The 18,981-nt window shown below is 31.4% G+C and overlaps 2 protein-coding genes across 2 annotated transcripts in view; one reads left to right on the top strand and one right to left on the bottom strand.

Annotated features, from left to right (window-relative positions):
- Nucleotides 1-202: 202 nt before the first annotated feature.
- LOC139516349 (sarcoplasmic reticulum histidine-rich calcium-binding protein-like) lies at nt 203-14,281 on the bottom strand. The gene is made up of 5 exons (XM_071306402.1): nt 13,854-14,281; nt 12,394-12,465; nt 7,255-7,309; nt 5,739-5,775; nt 203-3,808 (listed from the first exon to the last, which is right to left on the bottom strand). Exons 1-5 carry the CDS (start codon nt 14,001-14,003, stop codon nt 3,724-3,726), a joined length of 399 nt encoding a protein of 132 aa, XP_071162503.1. The 5' UTR covers nt 14,004-14,281; the 3' UTR covers nt 203-3,723.
- The window catches only part of LOC139516319 (uncharacterized), a 23,631-nt gene continuing 18,680 nt past the window's right edge, over nt 14,031-18,981 (top strand). The window contains exons 1-3 of the mRNA XM_071306363.1: nt 14,031-14,086; nt 15,079-15,129; nt 15,749-15,953. Of these exons, the coding sequence (XP_071162464.1) occupies nt 15,094-15,129; nt 15,749-15,953 (241 nt within the window). The 5' untranslated portion in view covers nt 14,031-14,086; nt 15,079-15,093. The remainder of the gene's footprint in view (nt 14,087-15,078; nt 15,130-15,748; nt 15,954-18,981) is intronic.

Here is an 18,981-nt window from a genome sequence, read left to right as displayed (position 1 = left end):
TGTCCCATATTATACACTCAGTTATTTTGTATATCTGTTTGGTGACACTGATAGGTGATTAGAAATCAATAATAATTATAACGGCAATCAACCTTATCGCACACATCTTCAAATAGACTGTCCTTATGCAAATTAAAACATAAGCTCCGCCCGATCAGTTAAAATACATTGGTAATATTTTTGATGAACATAACACACAGACTAGTTAGAAAACTTTTTATTCCATGTTACAGCACATTTACACACGTTAGTTGTTCTTTAGAATTTCACATACAAACAGTGACAAACATACACTATAAAAATAGAAAATAATGAACAAATGAAAATAAAGTATATGAATATAAATCCAGCTATTGGTCACTTAGATAAATAATTTGTTATATATTCATTAAGACCTAAATAATTCTGTTACCATTTGTGACAAAAGTCTTTTTATTGGGACCCCCTAATATTTTAATATACACAATGACAGGCTTTTTTTTCTGGCAAGTAATTTTTGCAAAATGAAAATAATGAATTTTATTTAGAAAAAAATTAAGCCAAAAGTAATGGTTGTTTTGAGTAAGAAAAATGCTTACACATCTTGATATTTATTCGATTCATAACTGTAAATAAAAATAAGAATTGCCAAAACAATGAAGAATGCCGACTACTGTATTAAAAATGATACCTAACCAAAGAGATTCAGAAAAATATTTAACAATCACCAGTCTAAATTTATAAAAATAAAAAAAACATCAATGAAAAAAATCTAAAACTAAACAAAATGGCAAGCTGTAATAAAGCATAGTCATGTTGTAAATTCAACATACATGACATAAGCAACATATTGTCTTTGCTATATGAATCTGTGATTGAAGATAATAATAATTATAAGTAATTTATAAATAAATATTGTCTGTGGGTCTGGACTGGGTTTTCTAAATGTCAGTTAACATTAAAAATCATTTTAATTTTTAAGAATTAATTAAACTATCAACAAATACAACAGATTTAATAAACACCAACAATTTAAACCTCATTAAACAATAATGACATAGGACCAACCCAGTCCTAAGTTTATATGCATGAATTATAAAGTGTTGATTTGTAATTTGATCCTAACTGATCCATATTCTAGATTTGCAAGATTGATTGCAGTCATTTGTACAATATAGTAGATATAAGTAAAAATTAACCGAAACAAAAATCATGTGACTGTTTACTAATACAAAAATCATGTGACTTTTTATGAATACAAACCCTGAGAGTTAACATAATTTACAGATGACAAACATTCTATTCTTTATGGCTCGTTTAATTTTCATAAAATTTTGAGAAAGTATTTACTTTGACCCTTTGACAAAAATATAAAAATTTAAAAAAATTTGAACCAACCATTTTATCAGAAAAATTACACTGGTTATATAGCAGTTTGACAAACACTAATTTTGATCATTGAGAAGCTTAATATTCTCTTAACAACACAACGTAATTAAAACGTTCAGCTGATTTTACAGAGTTATCTCCCTGTAGTGTTAGGTACCTCCTTAAGCTGTCAAGTTTAGTATTAAATTTAAGATCATTATTCTATATAATTTTGAATATGATGAGCCTGAATGCCCCTATTAAAATTTAAAGGTTATTAAACTATTGTAGGAATGAAGTTGAAGGTGCAAATAAGATTTAAAAAAAAAAAATTGATTCCAATTTTATTCTCTTGTAAATACTTGTATGTTTGTACAATAGGTTACACTTGCCCTTAGACAGCAATACACATAGAAATATAACAGATCTATAACATAAAGTGAATAATGTTTGGATTATCACAGCAGATCTTAGGAATGTACTCAGATCACAACACAATACAAATCTACAAATACTGAATAAGGATGAAAACCTTACATTGATCACAGAAATTATTGTAAGGTTTTTACTGTACCAGTCAATTCAGAAATTACTGCAAGGTTCTTATTATTGCAAATAATGGTGACTGAGAGTATCAGAATAATAAGAGCTTGCATCCTGATTACTGATGCATATATCTGTATGTATATTATCAAGAAATATCAATAACTAATGTCCTATTTATGCCCACAAATTGCAATCATCAAATTAACATTTGTGTTTATTCTGCAGAAATGGCAATGATAGTTGTAGCAATAATTTCTGAATTTACAGTATTTAATCTTACACACATTGGATAAGGTTTTTTAAATAAAATCATTGAAATATGTTAACCAAGCAAAGCATACACTCAAACATCATGTTAGACAACTCTTGGGGGACTTAAGTTAACCATATACATGTGCACACATAAATGTAATGTCATATAACACTCATAGAATCACATCAAACAATATAAACATCCGAATAAATAAAGGAAATAAAATAGTCATATCTTTGAACACACTTAAAACAATTTCCTTTCGAACAATGCTGCTTGATTTTTAGAAGCACTTCATCTTGAAATATTTACAAATTGAAGTGTGGACTGTGAAGTAAATGTTTATTCAATAATTTGATTTAATTAAGTACTTCACAAACTTCTTATTATGGAGCTTCTTACCATGTGGCCATAGCTATCTCAAAATAGACTGAACAACATGAACATAATCATTTGTAATCTACAGGCATCAGAATTAACATAACAACATCCAAAATAATATTTTTCATCATTGAAACCAAAATAATTGTCTAGAATGCCCAGAAATTTTATTGAAAGTTTATGTTTAAGTTTCTGGAATAGGCAAAATAAATGTGTTTTTTCTTAGTAGCTTTTAATATAAGATTTATATTATTTGTTATATGAAAAGTAAGCATGGATTTAAAAATCATGACCTGCCAAATAATTTTTTTTTCGGTAAATAACCTATAGATTAAAAACTTTTATTTTTGAGGTTTTTTTAAAATTAATATGAAAATAATTTGTGAATTTCGTGTTATTTCAAGAAGAATTTAACATTTATTTCATTTGGCCTAACTGAACTGTCAAATAGGTAGAAGACAATTAATTTTGTATGTAGTATATCAAGGAAGCAAAAAAACAACAGAGAAATCATTATAATGTATTTGATAAAGATCTAGCAAACAGAAAGATAAAAAAACACCATCTCCTCAATTTTTTTATAATTTTTCATAAAAAAATCTACTTAAAAAATAGGCTTACTACAATAAGAACCAGTTCCTTTATAACTTTTAGTGTTTCATGCAAATAAATAATAAACAAAATAAATCCATGCACAATAAAGAATAAAGAAGAAGTTAACTGCTTAGGACCAATAAATCACAATATTTTCATGACTGCAGTTGAAATCACCAACCATTATGCATTAGATTTTAAAAATATGAATCACAAGAGTTATCTCCCATTGTGATAGATTTTTAAGGAAATTTCAGTCACATTTTGTAAATTATCTTTCTTAATCATTTTATCCTCTTGGTCCAGAACTCAATTGTGCTTTATGTTATTTTTTAATAATATTTTTTATCTGCATTTGCCTACAATATATTATTTTTCCAAAATCTAAAAAAACCATGTAATTGTATTTTTTTCAAAATCAACAACACTTCAACAATGGGAGACAACTCACAGTTAGAGAAAAGACAGTTTTAAACAAGAGTAAGGTAAAATGTAGAAAATGATGAGGAGACTGCTGCCAGGTCTTTGTTCTTGTATCTTGAATAATAACCAAAACATAGAAAATGATGAGGAGACTGCTGCAGGGGTCGTTGTTTCTTGATTTATAACTCATCTTTCCTATCAATATATTCCTTTACAGAATCAATATCTTTGTTGATTTCATCAGGATCATGACTAGGTAGAGCACTGAAAATAATATCAGAATTTTGTAATTTCTGAACATTGTTAAAATTGTTATCAATATAGATTTTAAATGGTACTTTTCTAACTTGACCCTGGTATCATCCGGAGTAGCCAGCTGCCAGCCAAGGGTTTTTTTATAATGTTAGTCACTTAGTGTTCTTTTTTGCGTAACAAGTTCTGCTGTGCCGTTTTAAAATTAAATTGTAAGAGCATCTTCCTTGTCTGCCATATTTGTTTGAAATGTGCTTGTGACCAAATCGAGAGCAGTTCAGATTAACCATTTACTTGGCCTGGGCATAGGACAGTGGAAATTCTACAGTAAGCAAATATGGTTAACCAAATTTTTTCGTTACAAATATATCTATATGAAAACTTACATCATTAGCACAAGTCATTGCTACTTTGAATATGACTTTCAATGTCTGAATATTAAACTAAATTATTCTATGACTGTTATTTTCAAAGATCATCTCAAATTTCCTTCTGGCTAAGGGATAAAAATAAGTTAATTTTTTTGGTATCATATTTTCCTTTGTGTCAACTTTTGAATGTTTTGTTATCAGAGGAATATGATATCATACTTACATTTTATTGTCAGTTTCAAAGAGGTTTTTTTTACAGCATTTTAATTATCACCAATCACCAGATAAACTACTGAGACCCAAATTACCAGTAAAATGAAAATTTTATTTAGAAAATTACTAACTTTGATTAGCAAATCCAGTCTTTTAAAAAAATTCTTAATTAATTTCATCGTTTTGGGAAAGATCTTACTGCCCTCCTTCGTGTAATTGTCTGTGCATTTATTCCTTTGAAATCCTTTTTTGTCGTTTGAATAGTTCTACATTTTGTCAAATTGGGGCCTTTTATTGAATAGTTCTACAAATTTGGGCCTTTTATTGAATAGTTCTACATTTTGTCAAATTTGGGCCTTTTAGGGACTACATCAAAAGTTCAATGTAGGATAAAAAACTTAATTCACATAGTTTTTTTAATGACCCCCCTACCCCCCTGTTAACTTAATTTGGGAAAAATTGATTGACCCATATGGATATATGTAAAATCGATGTAGAATAATCAAAACTTGCAGCAAGTTTAACCCCCCCACCCCCAAACTATTTGAATTAAGTTTTTTATCCTTCATTGATCTTTTGATGTCGTCCCTTATTGGTAACTATAAGACATTAACCTATAGTTGCCTAAATCAAACCAATTTGGTCTCTGGTGGATAGTTGTCTCATTTGCAATCATTTCACACCGTACCTCCTTACTTTCATATAAATAGCAACAATAATTCTTCCCTAACCATTACATGTATATAAAGAGAAACTAATGTACCGTACTCCCATTCTAAAAATAAACTTTATCTACAGTTTTTACCTGTACGGGTATACACTATTAAATCATATAAATTTGCAATAAAACATGTTTTACCTCTCTAATAAGGAAATATAACAAAAAATCATATCTTTTTGGGTATCTTTATCTGATAAATTTATAATATGGTGTATAGTTCTTCAATGACACCGTAGGTAAATGTAAGCTAAAATTTGTAATTATACAGAAAATTTTGAGAACTATTCAAATCAAGTTCAAATTTCTGTGATTGTTATATGACTTCTGTTTAGGCAAACTACACATTAGTGCTTTAGTTGGTTTTTACGAGAAATAGTGATCTATTGAAAATCAGTTATCAGACTTAGAATATTTTTTGTCAAAATAATTGGATATATTCATCAGATATTAAGTTGAATTTTTTTATGAAGAGTTTTTTTGAAAACATTATAATTCAAGTGCATGCATCCATATTGTACAGGCACCTTATTCAGTGTGTAAGCGTAAGATGTGTGTGCTAATTGAGCTTACATGTACATGTGTATTTTAACATAGTTAATCAAAAGTGTTTCTTGTCTTACAAATAATTTAAACTTACCCTACAATTGCAGCTGATACTTTATCTAAAATTCCTCCTGAAATAAAGACACAATCATGCATTCAGAAATCATTCAGTGCCATAGCTATGATCCAGGCCAAGAAAATATAAACAAGAGGCTGTCACAACGACAGCAAACCGGATTTATTAATATTTATTTGTGTCCTGGCAATATCACAAGAACCATTACTGATGAATGGTGAAAGTGAAAATCGTCAATATCAAATTTGACCTCCATTTTGTCATCAGTATCAACATCTTAAAATTTGAATAGCTTAGGTTGAATGGTTCATGAGTAAATGCAACAACGTGAATGGAACGCCATTTCACAATCTTTCAAGAACCATAACTCCTGAACGGTAGAAGTCAAAATCGTCATTATTGAACTTGACCTCTAATTTGCCATCAGTAACAACATATAAAAATTTCAAAAGCTTTGGTTGAATGGTTCATGAGAAAATGCACGGACACGACTGGAAACACCATTTTTCAATCTTTCAAGAACCATAACTCCTGAATGGTAAAAGTCAAAATCGTCATTATTGACCTTGACCTCCATTTTGTCATCAGTAACAACATATTAAAATTTGGGAAGCTTAGGTAGAACAGTTCATGCGTAAATGCACGGACACAACTGGAAACTCCATTTTTCAATCTTTCAAGAACCATAACTCCTGAACGGTAAAAGTCAAAATCGCCATTATTGAACTTGACCTTCATTTAGTTGTCAGTAACAACATATTAAAATTTTAAAAGCTTTGGTTGAACGGTTCATGAGTTAATGCACGGACAACATCTGATTCCAGCCGCCCGCCCGACCGACCGACCGCCCTCCCGACCGACCGCCCGCCGTACATCCCCAAATCAATAACCGACATTTTTGTCACAAAAATCCGGTTAATAAATAAAATCAGACCACAAGTTGGAAAACTGTTTTATGTGCTTGGAAGAAAATATTTTCGTAATGTGAGCAGTCATAAAATAATATAATTATCTATGATTATTTTGATAGTACAAATTTATTCTAAATCTATTTTCATTTGATAAAAGATTTTCTTTTCATACAGTATACCAATGGTGAAATGCACACTTGATGCATCAAAATGGTTAGCATATTTAATAACAAAAAGGGGTTTTCAGCTCAAATTTCATAACAATGGTGAGATTTTAGGGTTGTAAATCAGAGTTCAATCACAATCAGTCTGAAGAAATTGGACTGATTTGCAGTGAATAATTACCAGCTAAAGTGACCTGTTTCTGATCATGAATGACCTAATACTTGACATAAATGAAGGTGAACCAATACATTTGTACCTTGCAAATAATAGAATTCCTGAGATTAAATACTCAAATGTAGAGACTATAATTTGCATCAAGGACTACATATACAAATAGGTAATGTCTAACTACATGTGGTTTGTGTTAAATTTATTCTAAACCTCATGTATACTGTATTTATCTGAAATATTTTTGAGTGTCCTGTACTGTAAATTGTTATTGATCCAGACTGACTTACCTGGTTGACATATAGTATCACAGACTGCAGAACACAGGTTACAGTATTTACAGTACTGAAAAATAAAAAGGATGTTTACATGGAAATAAAAAAGGATATTGTGTGAGAGTAAATAAGACAAAAGTCAAATAATATTCTTAGAAACAGCTAATTAATTCCTCATGTGAACAGAGTTTTCATTGCTGATTTCTCCTATATAGATTTTTTTGCCTCATGACATATCACAAAAAGCTTCTGATTAAGAAAAAAACATGAAGAACATAAAGTTTTCCCTCATACCCCCTAAAAAATCAGTAGATTTGGTTTTGTGATTTGAATATCTGAGCATATATTCCATTGACAAATTTCTGGAAATGTTCATGTTTAGGATGTATAGAATTTTATGATAAATGCACTAAACTTTGTGTATCACAAAGGTAGTGATCAGCCTTGGAAGATTTAGATATCAAGTCAGTAACATAGGGTTTTGATTGCATTTCATACAAATACTTGTGAAACCTATTGCAACTATTGGCTGTGATATAGACATTACAACAGTTTCTCAAGTTAGTAGGGTGCCCAATCAACAAATATTATCGATTTGCCTTAACGGAATAACATACGGCTATATGTTATATCATTGGAAAGAGGAGAACAATCCTCATCGAAATAGCATTGTCGTCGCTGTCTACCGTGGTCACGATTTTTTTAAATCAGGGTCAAAGGTCAAAGCAAAAATTCAAAAATTCAAGGAAAATGCACAGTCACATTTAGATAGCTTGATTCTCCTAGATCTATGAGTTTGGAGCAAAATAAAAACAATTAATTTATAGAAAAATATCTTTTGTGTCTACATTTAGAACTTATTTTTATATTTTTATCCCCAAAATGACTTTAGATTGACTTTTTTGCATGTAGGGTGCAAATTTGAAATTTTCGAACAGCTGTTAAATAACAGTGACCTTGACCTATTTCAATTTCTAAATTTGTTATTTTTGTATTCAATTCGTTACAAGTAATATCTAAAGACGTTTTTTAGATCTTAACTTTAATCTTTTGTTGAAAACAAAATGTGTTTTTCACGTCTTTTGATAGTAAGGTGGTCGTCAATTTCAAGGTAAATATCAAATTTTTGTTATTGGGTGCGAAATAGAATATATAAATGATTTGTTTTGAAATTAACGTCGAACTTGATTGAATTTAAAGTTCTGTGTATAACTTTGCTTTGAAGAAGTAAAAATTACTGCAAACAGAGAAAAAGAGGGGGGGGGGGGGGGCAAAAGTTATGAAAGCAAAACGTCTATTAGAACAGGTAAAACACCCCTTCTTACATATACTAAATGAGCAACAATTGGCTATAATGTTTATAAGTATTCCAAAAATGTAATAAGGGAGAGGGTTATGTACAGCACCGATGTTTTTACAAACAAATGCAAACAAAAAAGGCGTAAGAAACCAAAGGAACATTAAAATCTTATAAAATGAAAACAAGCAGACAACAGTATTGCTAAAACACACACACAAAAAAGATCAAATGCAAATAGAAAATTATGATCGAGGCTAGTATTACCTACTACGTTCTATGGTCTCCTGTAGTTTTAGCCCATCAACCATGCCAAGGTCAGAGAACATATGGCAGGGTTTTTTTTTAGTTTTTTTTTTAATTTACATATCTTTCGGAATCCCCATTAGAAAGATTATTACTATATTTCCAACGATATCAAAATTGATTATATGTTTTATTTATTGTTTAGAAAATATTATGGACTTCTTAATTTTCATTCGATAACTAACAATGATTTATAAGGTACATACAAAAAAATGAAATCTTATGCATCGTCATCTTCGTCGTCATCAATGTTTCTTACTGCAAACAGAAGAGTATTTACATTTTGACATATGTCATTTGCCTGACATGGGCATACATCTGTACAGGATAGATTTTGTCGAAGCAAATGCAACCCTTTGAAAACACAGATTCCCCCTCACAAGTACAAACTAATCTTGCAGAAATTTGGATGACATCTGACCTTCGAGATAGACAAGTCATTTTTCTTTTCCCATTCGAACTGAAGAGGAGAATGCTAGGTTAGTTTTGCTATTTTGGAAGATATCTTTATGTCTGGAGTGAAGCGCTTATTTCATATTGTTTAAAAGTAGATTCACAAGTAGGAAATTTGACAAGGGAGAAATTTTAAATTGTAGCCAATTTTTACGCTCAATTTGTTTAAGCACAATGATCTATTTTTAGTTTTGACTTGAGATGATCCAACCTAACAACAAGATCTCGAGCTGCATTAATCGATTCATCGATGTCACAATAAGAAAGGTTTGACAAATCGGTGAAATCATCTGGGTTGTCCTTTAAGACTTATAAACAGTGCGCCTATCGATCCTAAACAGGACCGATTACATTGTTTCGCATCATGTAACATCATGTGCGGCTGGTACCATATTACAGGTGGCAAACCCAATACTTTTACATGTGTCATGGACAGGTAAATAGTGGAGCAAATCTTGTGTGCAAGCTATATTGCCAGTTTGAAACCATAGCTCATGCAAATCACAAAATACGAATGGACAACAACTGTCATATTCCTGACATGGTACAGACATTTTCAAATGTAGAAAATGGTGGATTGAACCTGGTTTCATAGCGCTAAACCTCTCACTTGTACTTATGAACCCATAAGATAAGAACATCTGTATCTTGTGACTTTTTTACTAATAGCCTACTCTTGATTCCTTTCACACCAAACTCTTTGTCTACATGTATAGCATGTACAATCATGCGAGTATCTACTTCATCGGGCGTACAAAATAATTCTTCAAACCTGAATACTCCTTCTGAGCTGATTTAGGGTCCTTGGAAGTGTTAAATAGAATATGACTTCTTCATGTATTATAGTAACTGTTTATATACCATGATGCCGAACAATCAATTCACCAAGAAATCTGATTAAGGCCTGCTGGTTCTCACTGCCCCAAAGAAATTTTATACAGTCAGGAATTTGACGACCTTCTATATATGCCCTGAAACACTTTACAGACGAACAAGAACTTGATTAAGCTTTAAAATAATTGCAGTTGTGTCTGCTAGTGTAAGATTTATAGCAAGAATGATGGTACAACATTTTGTAATCATCAGTACGAAGATAGTCTAGGTCTGAAGCATTGTGCAATATGCTAAAATATACATGATCTTTCCGTCCTCCCATAGCCTCGATAAAGCTTTAGTGTTAATTCCTCGCATATTAATAGGCAATTCAGTAGAAGAACCATGACATAAGTTATAACACACTTATCCCATTGTATTTCAGTCCTACTTTGCTTAGGGGTTGATTAGCATAGTTTAACAGGACTGTGAATGTGTGCCATATTCCGGGTCTGAAATGTGACCGAAGGATTTGTTTTGTATATTACAATTATAACAAAACTATCAATTAAAAGAAAACAATTAAAGTTATAAAAACCAACAAAATGATATTTCAAGTTACAAAACAACGATCTTCAAACAAACTGGACTATCAAAAACAAACAAATTGGTCATACAACAAGCAAAAAAAAGAAATGAAGTTAGTGACAATTGTCCTAGTTAATGACCTAATAGTGTAAGCTACAAAACGATTAACGGCATGAGAAAAGGTGTGTTTGAATCAAGACAAAATTATCACTAAATTTGTGTTTTTAATTGCTATTTTCTTTTCACCGATTAACATTACACGAAATATATTTGGCACACATATGAACCATGTCTTATGATGTAATCAGAGTAAAAATCCCAGGAAAGTAACACGTAATAAAATTGCTTTCGTTGAAAATGTTGTTAATTTCAGCTATAAAAATAGACCTACTAAAATCATGAAATACTTATACTTAAATTATATAAATATTTTTTAGCTTTCTTTATATGAATAATTTGATACTTAAGCTAAATGATAAGTACAATTTGAACAAATAAAACAAAGAGGAATAATTTTATTTTTTGTGTTGAAGATGACCTGTACTGTACAGTATCTTTGGGTACCATAAGAAACAACGAAATTTTGAAAAATGTGACCACGGCAGCATACGACGACATTCATGATTGGAAAATATAATGATTTTTCAACAGTTTGCATCTAAATCTAGCCGTATGTTCTCCGTTAACTTAAACTCATTAACTAGACGTCTTCTTCGATACTGGGCACCCTACTAAGTAGCAGTGTACTACCCTTACTATATTGGCCACTTATAAATAGTATGCACTGTGACAAATTTCACTTTAACAGGATACAAGTTTCCTAACTATGTTAGCTGTCATTTACAAAATATTGGATCTCACAGAACAGAAGTGATTTCATTGGTCCCATCCTCATTGGTTCTATTAATATCAAATACTATTTCTTGTTACCTTGTTCATGTAGGTAATGTGAAAAAAATTGTATAAATAATAAATTGTTTGTTTATGTGTTACATATTTGTTTTTCGTTCATTTTTTTATATAAATAAGGCCGTTAGTTTTCTCGTTTGAATTGTTTTACATTGTCATATATATCAGGGTCTTTTATAGCTGACTATGCGGTATGGGTTTTGCTCATTGTTGAAGGCCGTACGGTAACCTATAGTTGTTAATGTCTGTGTCATTTTGGTCTCTTGTAGACAGTTGTCTCATTGGCAATCATACCACATCTTCCTTTTTATATGTTAAATATATTTAATACTTTTAATTCTGTTTCATTTGTGTTTGGTACCTGTAAATTCAGAAATTATTGCGATGTTTTTATTATTGCGAAAAATGCGACAGGGTTAAAATCGCAATAATTTAAACGCACATTTTGAAATTCTTGATTTTTCTCAATATCGCAAAAATTATAACCACATTTTAGTCTAAAATTACAAAATCGCAATAATAAATGCACGCATTAATTTCTGAATTTACAGTAACACTATTTTCTACTTTTTAATCTTTAATATGAGCTTTTAAAAGATTATTGTCAATGCTTTACCCAAGTTACTACAAAATCATGAAACTACATGAATATGATGAAATGTGTATGCCAGCCTCCCGTTGCTGGATTTTATCACCTTGCTGGCCTTCAGCTGTTTTCTGCCCTTTGGTCAGGTTCTTTTCTCTTTCACACATTCCCTATTGCAATTCTCAATTTTAAAATTACTTACTTTACACATTTTGCAGTTGGGTTTGGATGCACTTGTTTCACATGGACAGTCTTTTTCACATAATTTGCAGAACTGAAATAAATATATATATTATGAAATCTTTTCTAGTTTGGACCACACAGTTAAAATGCAGCACAATTTATTTATGAAGATCTATCTAAAGTCTTCTATAGTTATGACATTGTTGTTTGATCATTTATGTGATTTATTAAATGTGCATGGTCCCTTTCGGTCATTTTTCTACTCATATGAAACTTAAAAACGAAAGTAAAGTTTTAGACAATGTCATTTTGCACAAATAAAGAGTCTAAGGCAGATATAAGCACGCTGATGTGCACACTTTGAATGATGCACTGCCAATTTTAACAATTTATGTCAGAACATCAAATTCATATCAAAGTAAAGTTTAATACCGTTTTTTTTAATTCAATGTCAATCATCATGATCATTGGCAGTGGCGGATCCAGGGGGGGGGGGTTCTGGGGGTTCTTTTTTTTTGGCCAATCAATGCATTTGAATGGGAACATATAGTTGGAACCCCTTCTTTGTCCCCCCCCCCCCCTTTTTAAAATGGCTGGAGATCCGCCACTGATTTGGATGGCCATTTGATTACCATAATTGTCTTTTGTGACTAAGGGATTAAAATCGGGATCAGATGTAAAATGTCTGGCTGGCTCAAAAAAAATTTGGAAGCCCTAGAAAGTGAGTTTTTTTCCAGATCGATCACATTTTTTCATCTGAACATTGCTATGCATGTTTAAATTATTTTTTCCATTGGACACAATTGGTTCTTGCAATTTATGTTAGAGAATATTCATTTTTTATATTGTTTAGTTAAAAGTTATTTATTTTTTCCCCTCAGTTTTAACCATGTGTTAACCAAGCCAAAGTATCCATTTTCAGAATCCCCCTAACATAAATTTTTAAATGGTTGTCTCCCATCTTGTAATCTCTTTTGAGCCCCCGCTATTTTCTGATTTGGCAACTTTCATCAGTAACGAATACATCTTATCACTATTTGACTGCCCTTACTGACAATCACAGGCAATCCCTAAATATTTTGGCATTCAAAGAGAGATAATGTCTGATGCAACAAATCTGAATGTTGTATATTATGTATGGCATGAATAGTTCAAGTATTAAACAGTATTAGGGTTAAGAATCAGATCTATACTATTAAACCTAGCTATAAAACAACTTAAAAATATAGTCCAATCTAGGTCTGAAATCATCCCATTTTGGAATTTTGAGACAAAAAAAAAGGGGGGTTTCTGATCAATACATGATGACATAATATTTTACATGAGAGGCTGCCAAATCAGAAAACAGAAAATTGCCCAGGTCTCAGAATCCCGTAAAGGATTAGGTCTAACCTACAACAGTTTTGCAAAAAGTTTAAAAAACAGTAAAAAATGCAGTTGTCTCCTCCTTGTACTGCTTCTATTCAAAATTTCAATTACTTTGCAGTAACTACAGTATCCACAAACAGATCCCTTCGCATATTCTACTTTTTCATCATCCACCTTGACATCTTCTTTTGGAATGTCTGCTATACAAAAAGCAATAAGAACTAAACAAAAAAGTAGGGAAATGAAAAAATTCTGAGCCATCTTCCTTTATCTGACGGAGTTGTCTAACGTGGCTGCTTCCGGTTTATATCAAAGCAAAAGTAGCCGAGGGAAAATAATATGAAGTGAGTGTCGATTATATCTAATGAAATAAACCAGTTGAAGAATTTTATGAATTTTGTAATATCATCCTACATACAGACAAGAATAGCATATACTTATGACATAATCGATTCAAGCAAAAAAAAGGTCGAAATTCTGACTTGTTGCTGCTTTGACGATAGGTTAGGGTAAAGAAGAAAGAAGAAAAAACCCCAACTAAAAATAGTACACAGAAACGTCAATGACTCATAACAACAGTGATATACACCATTATATATGCTTCTTAATTTCCAATAATAAGCATAAAGAGCATAAAATATTTGAAGAAAAGTAGAGTTTATATGTATGTGGAATAAGGAACAACTCTTGACATGCTTATTTTTTTAAGAAGTCAAAACTTTTAATTTGTTATGTATTGCTTTCATTTTAGTGACATCAGTTACATTTATGTTGGCAATATGATAATGTAGACTAGTATCAAATTCTAAGAACAAATATATATATTACAAGTAAGGTAATTTCTATGTCCGATGTACATGTGTATAAGGGTAAAGCGATTGTGTAGGCTCTTCCATGAACCCCCCTTTTTTGTTTGTAAAGAAGCAAACAGCTGGCACTGTGATTTTTCAGAGGGAGGAGTTTTTGAACAGCCAGCATGAACGGTTGTTGTATTTAGGTCAAATATGTCAATTTCGGAATGCAACACATTACAGTCGTAATAAATGAATTAGTAACAACATGTGCATCATTTAGGAGTTTGGAAGTATTTTAAGTTAATGAAATAAATTAAATACATGCCAATTTTATAAAATACATTATTCTGCAGTAGTCAATAAACTCATGTGCAAAAAAAATTATTGGATTTAGAGCATGGGTTTATTCATATAGCGAAAGAAGCACGTCATATTAAAATAAGCATTTAATCTTCTTGTACATAAAATATCTTTGAATCATTTGTTACAATTTGTGTTATTTGATTTATCCATAGTTATGATAGAATCAAATTTGATTTTAGGTATGAAATACACAGATGATGATCTTCAAAGAAAGAAAGAATATCTTGCTGGTAAGAAAAAAATGTTCTACATGGTTTAAACTTTTACTTTAGAAGAATAATTTCAGTAAAGGCAAGATATGGCTCAGATAATTAAGTTCAATGTTTTAAAATAAAAAAGTGTTTTAAGCTGATAAAAAGATATTTAAGAAAGATGCATTTAAAGCATGTATTTTTACATCTGATTATATTTTCAAGTTAGATATTCAAAATGTTAAAACTAAAACTATGATGAAAGATCTTTTTTGTCCATGCATGAGCATCTTGTTTCATGTCTAAAAAATCTATGGAAATTAACCTGCTTTATTGAATGTTTGTGAAAAATCAAAATGAGTGAGTGCTATTTGTGGGATTTTTGCTGTTATGAATAGAATGCAAGTAATTAAATTTTCAGCAAAAAGACATATTTATTTATCTAGTCAGTGTATTAAAAAAATAACTATAAATGATTGTGATATTGGGCAATTAATCCTAATTTGAAATTGTTGCTAGTAATAAGGACAGTTTTAGAGCCTTATGGAACCTACTCATTTGAAAAATTGAGAAATTAAATTACATGCATTTTTTGAGCTGCACATGTATTAGGAGTTGAAAGTTACCAAAATTATAACTTGTTTTATATATTTTTCAGATTCTTGTATTTTTTATAAGTGTTATTGATGGATCTAGAAACTGTACAGCACCATTCTTAGTAGCTTCATGCCCTAAAAATACACATGAATGGAGGCAAAGAGCAAAAAATTATTGCAAGAAAGAAGCTTATTTATATCACTGTCTTGTTACACAAACAGACCAGCTTGTAGAATGTTGCATGACTCCAGAGACAATAGATGCAGGTAACACAAATCAATCTTTAAATATTGAAATAAGGAGAATGATGTGGTATGATTGCCAATGAGAAAACAATCCATCAGAGATCAAACGACTGTGTCTGATTCTAATATGACGTGCTTCTTTCGCTTTATGAATAAACCCATGCTCTAAATCCAATATTTTTTTTGGGCACATTTTATCAAATTGGCATGCATTTAATATATTTCATTAACTTAAAACACTTTCACACTCTTAAATGATGCACATGTTGTTACTAATTCATTTATTATGACTGTAATGTGTTGCATTCTGAAATTGACATATTTGATCTAGATACAACAACCTTTCATACTGGCTGTTCAAATACTCCTCCCTTTGAAAAATCACAGTGCCAGCTGTTTGCTTCTTTACAAACTAAAAAGGAAGTTTCATGGGAGAACACAATCGCTTTCCCCTTAAACACATTGGACATAGAAATTACCGTAATTGTCCTAATCAGAATCGAAATAATCGATGCAAGCTATACTAAATATTGTAGTTTTAACATGGGTAGGTATTATATTCGTGTTATTTTAGCCCTCACTATCGCTCGGGCAAAAATAATCATGAATATAATGCCTACCCATGTTAAAACTACAATAAAGTATAGCTTGCATCAATTATATCTTAATTTTACCTTTAAACAGTTATCAGCCAGTGCATTTTTTGATTAGATGAACTGATTCTACAATGAATAACCCTGATACTATCAGAAATATTCTCTTAAGTAATAATTATAATAAATGTGTTAAACCTGATGCTATAAATTTGAGAAACATAATGATATTTAAAAAAATTAAACTCCTATTGAGAACACTGCTTAAATGTGTTTGGTTTCAGTGCAAGAAAGTCATAAGTTTTAAGAATTAATGTTTTGATTGAAGTTAGGAAAACAGATTTTTATTAAATTGAGAATGGAAATGGGAATGTGTCGAAGAGACAACAACCCAAACATATAACAGACAACAGCAGAAGGTCACCAATAGGTCTTCAATGCAGCAAGAAATTCCTGCACCCGGAGGTGTCCTTCAGCTGGCCCCTAAATATATATACTAGTTCAGTGATAATGAAAGCCATACTATACTCCAAATTAAACACAAGAAACTAAAGTTAAAAATATTATAAGACTAACATAGGCCAGAGGCTCCTGACTTGGGACAGGCGCAAAAATGTGGCAGGGTTAAACATGTTTATGAGATCTCAACCCTCCCCCTATGCCTCTAGCCAATGTAGAAAAGTATACGCATAACAATACGCACATTAAAATTCAGTTCAAGAGAAGTCCGAGTCTGATGTCAGAAGATGTAACAAAAGAAACTAAACAAAATGACAATAATACATAAATTATGCATAACGTGACGGTAACCAAATTGCACCTTTTTTGACAGTTTTTTCAACTGCATTTTTTTAGGATCAAGACAAAAATTTCCATTTTGTGTTTATTTTGTAGCCATATTCTTCTTTATTGTATAGGTACACCAATTTGATTTTCAATTCATATGGAATCATAGAAAAATTGGTCTGAACTAACCTCCAAACCATCAATGATTCTGTAATGAGGAGTATCCAAATTGCATCCATGCTTAAATTTGCATCGTCAAATGTCGAATAACAGAGCTTTTGTTTATTTTTTTTCAAATATTTTGAACAATTGGATATTTGTCAATGCTTAGTCTTCTTTTTTTAAGAAATGAATACTTGAAACATATTGTATTTGCTAATTTTAAAAAGATGACGATTTGATGACGTCGCATGGTGACGTTTCGGTACATTTTGCTTTTTCAGTAAACACTTCATCTGTTGATAAATACTGTGAACGTTTTGTGTATATCTAAATGTATTTACCTATTTTGAAAGACATGCATAGTATCAAATCATAAAAATACAAATTGTTTAGTCTGTATGAGATCTTGTAAGATTTCCGCTGCTATTTTTGTCGAGCCTGCAACTTTTGTTGCAGAAAGCTCGACATAGGGATAGTGATCCGGCGGCGGCTGCGGCGGCGGCTGCGGCGGCGGCTACGGCGGCGGCGGCGGCGTTAGCTAACTTCTTAAAAGCTTTATATTTTAGAAGTTAGAAGACCTGTATGCTTCATACTTTGTATATAGATGCCTCATGTTACGAACTTTCCGTCAGTCACATGTCCAATGTCCTTGACCTCATTTTCATGGTTCAGTGACTACTTGAAAAAAAAGTTCAGATTTTTTGTAATGTTAATTTCTCTCTTATTATAAGTAATTGGTTAACTATATTTGGTATGTGCGTACGTTGCAAGGTCCTCATGCCCGTCAGACAGTTTTCACTTGACCTCGACCTCATTTCATGGATCAGTGAACAAGGTTAAGTTTTGGTGGTCAAGTCCATATCTCAGATACTATAAGCAATAGGGCTAGTATATTCGGTATATGGAAGGACTGTAAGGTGTACATGTCCAAATGGCAGGTGTCATTTGACCTTGACCTCATTTTCATGGTTCAGTGGTTATAGTTAAGTTTTTGTGTTTTGGTCTGTTTTTCTTATACTTTATGCAATAGGTCTTCTATATTTGGTGTATGGAATGATTGTAAGGTGTACATGTCTAACTGACAGGTGTCATCTGACCTTGACCTCATTTTCATGGTTCAGTGGTCAAAGTTAAGTTTTTATACGACCGCAAATTTTGAAAAAATTTTCGTCGTATATTGCTATCACGTTGGCGTCTGCGTCGTCGTCGTCGTCGTCGTCGTCGTCGTCGTCATCGTCGTCCGGCGTCCGAATACTTTTAGTTTTCGCACTCTAACTTTAGTAAAAGTGAATAGAAATCTATGAAATTTTAACACAAGGTTTATGACCATAAAAGGAAGGTTGGTATTGATTTTGGGAGTTTTGGTCCCAACATTTTAGGAATAAGGGGCCAAAAAGGGCCCAAATAAGCATTTTCTTGGTTTTCGCACCATTACTTTAGTTTAAGTTAATAGAAATCTATGAAATTTTGACACAAGGTTTATGACCACAAAAGAAAGATTGGGATTG

The sequence above is a fragment of the Mytilus edulis genome, chromosome 3, assembly GCF_963676685.1.
Source record: "Mytilus edulis chromosome 3, xbMytEdul2.2, whole genome shotgun sequence".
NCBI lineage: Eukaryota > Metazoa > Mollusca > Bivalvia > Mytilida > Mytilidae > Mytilus > Mytilus edulis.
This window is presented reverse-complemented; position numbering and strand designations above follow the sequence as displayed.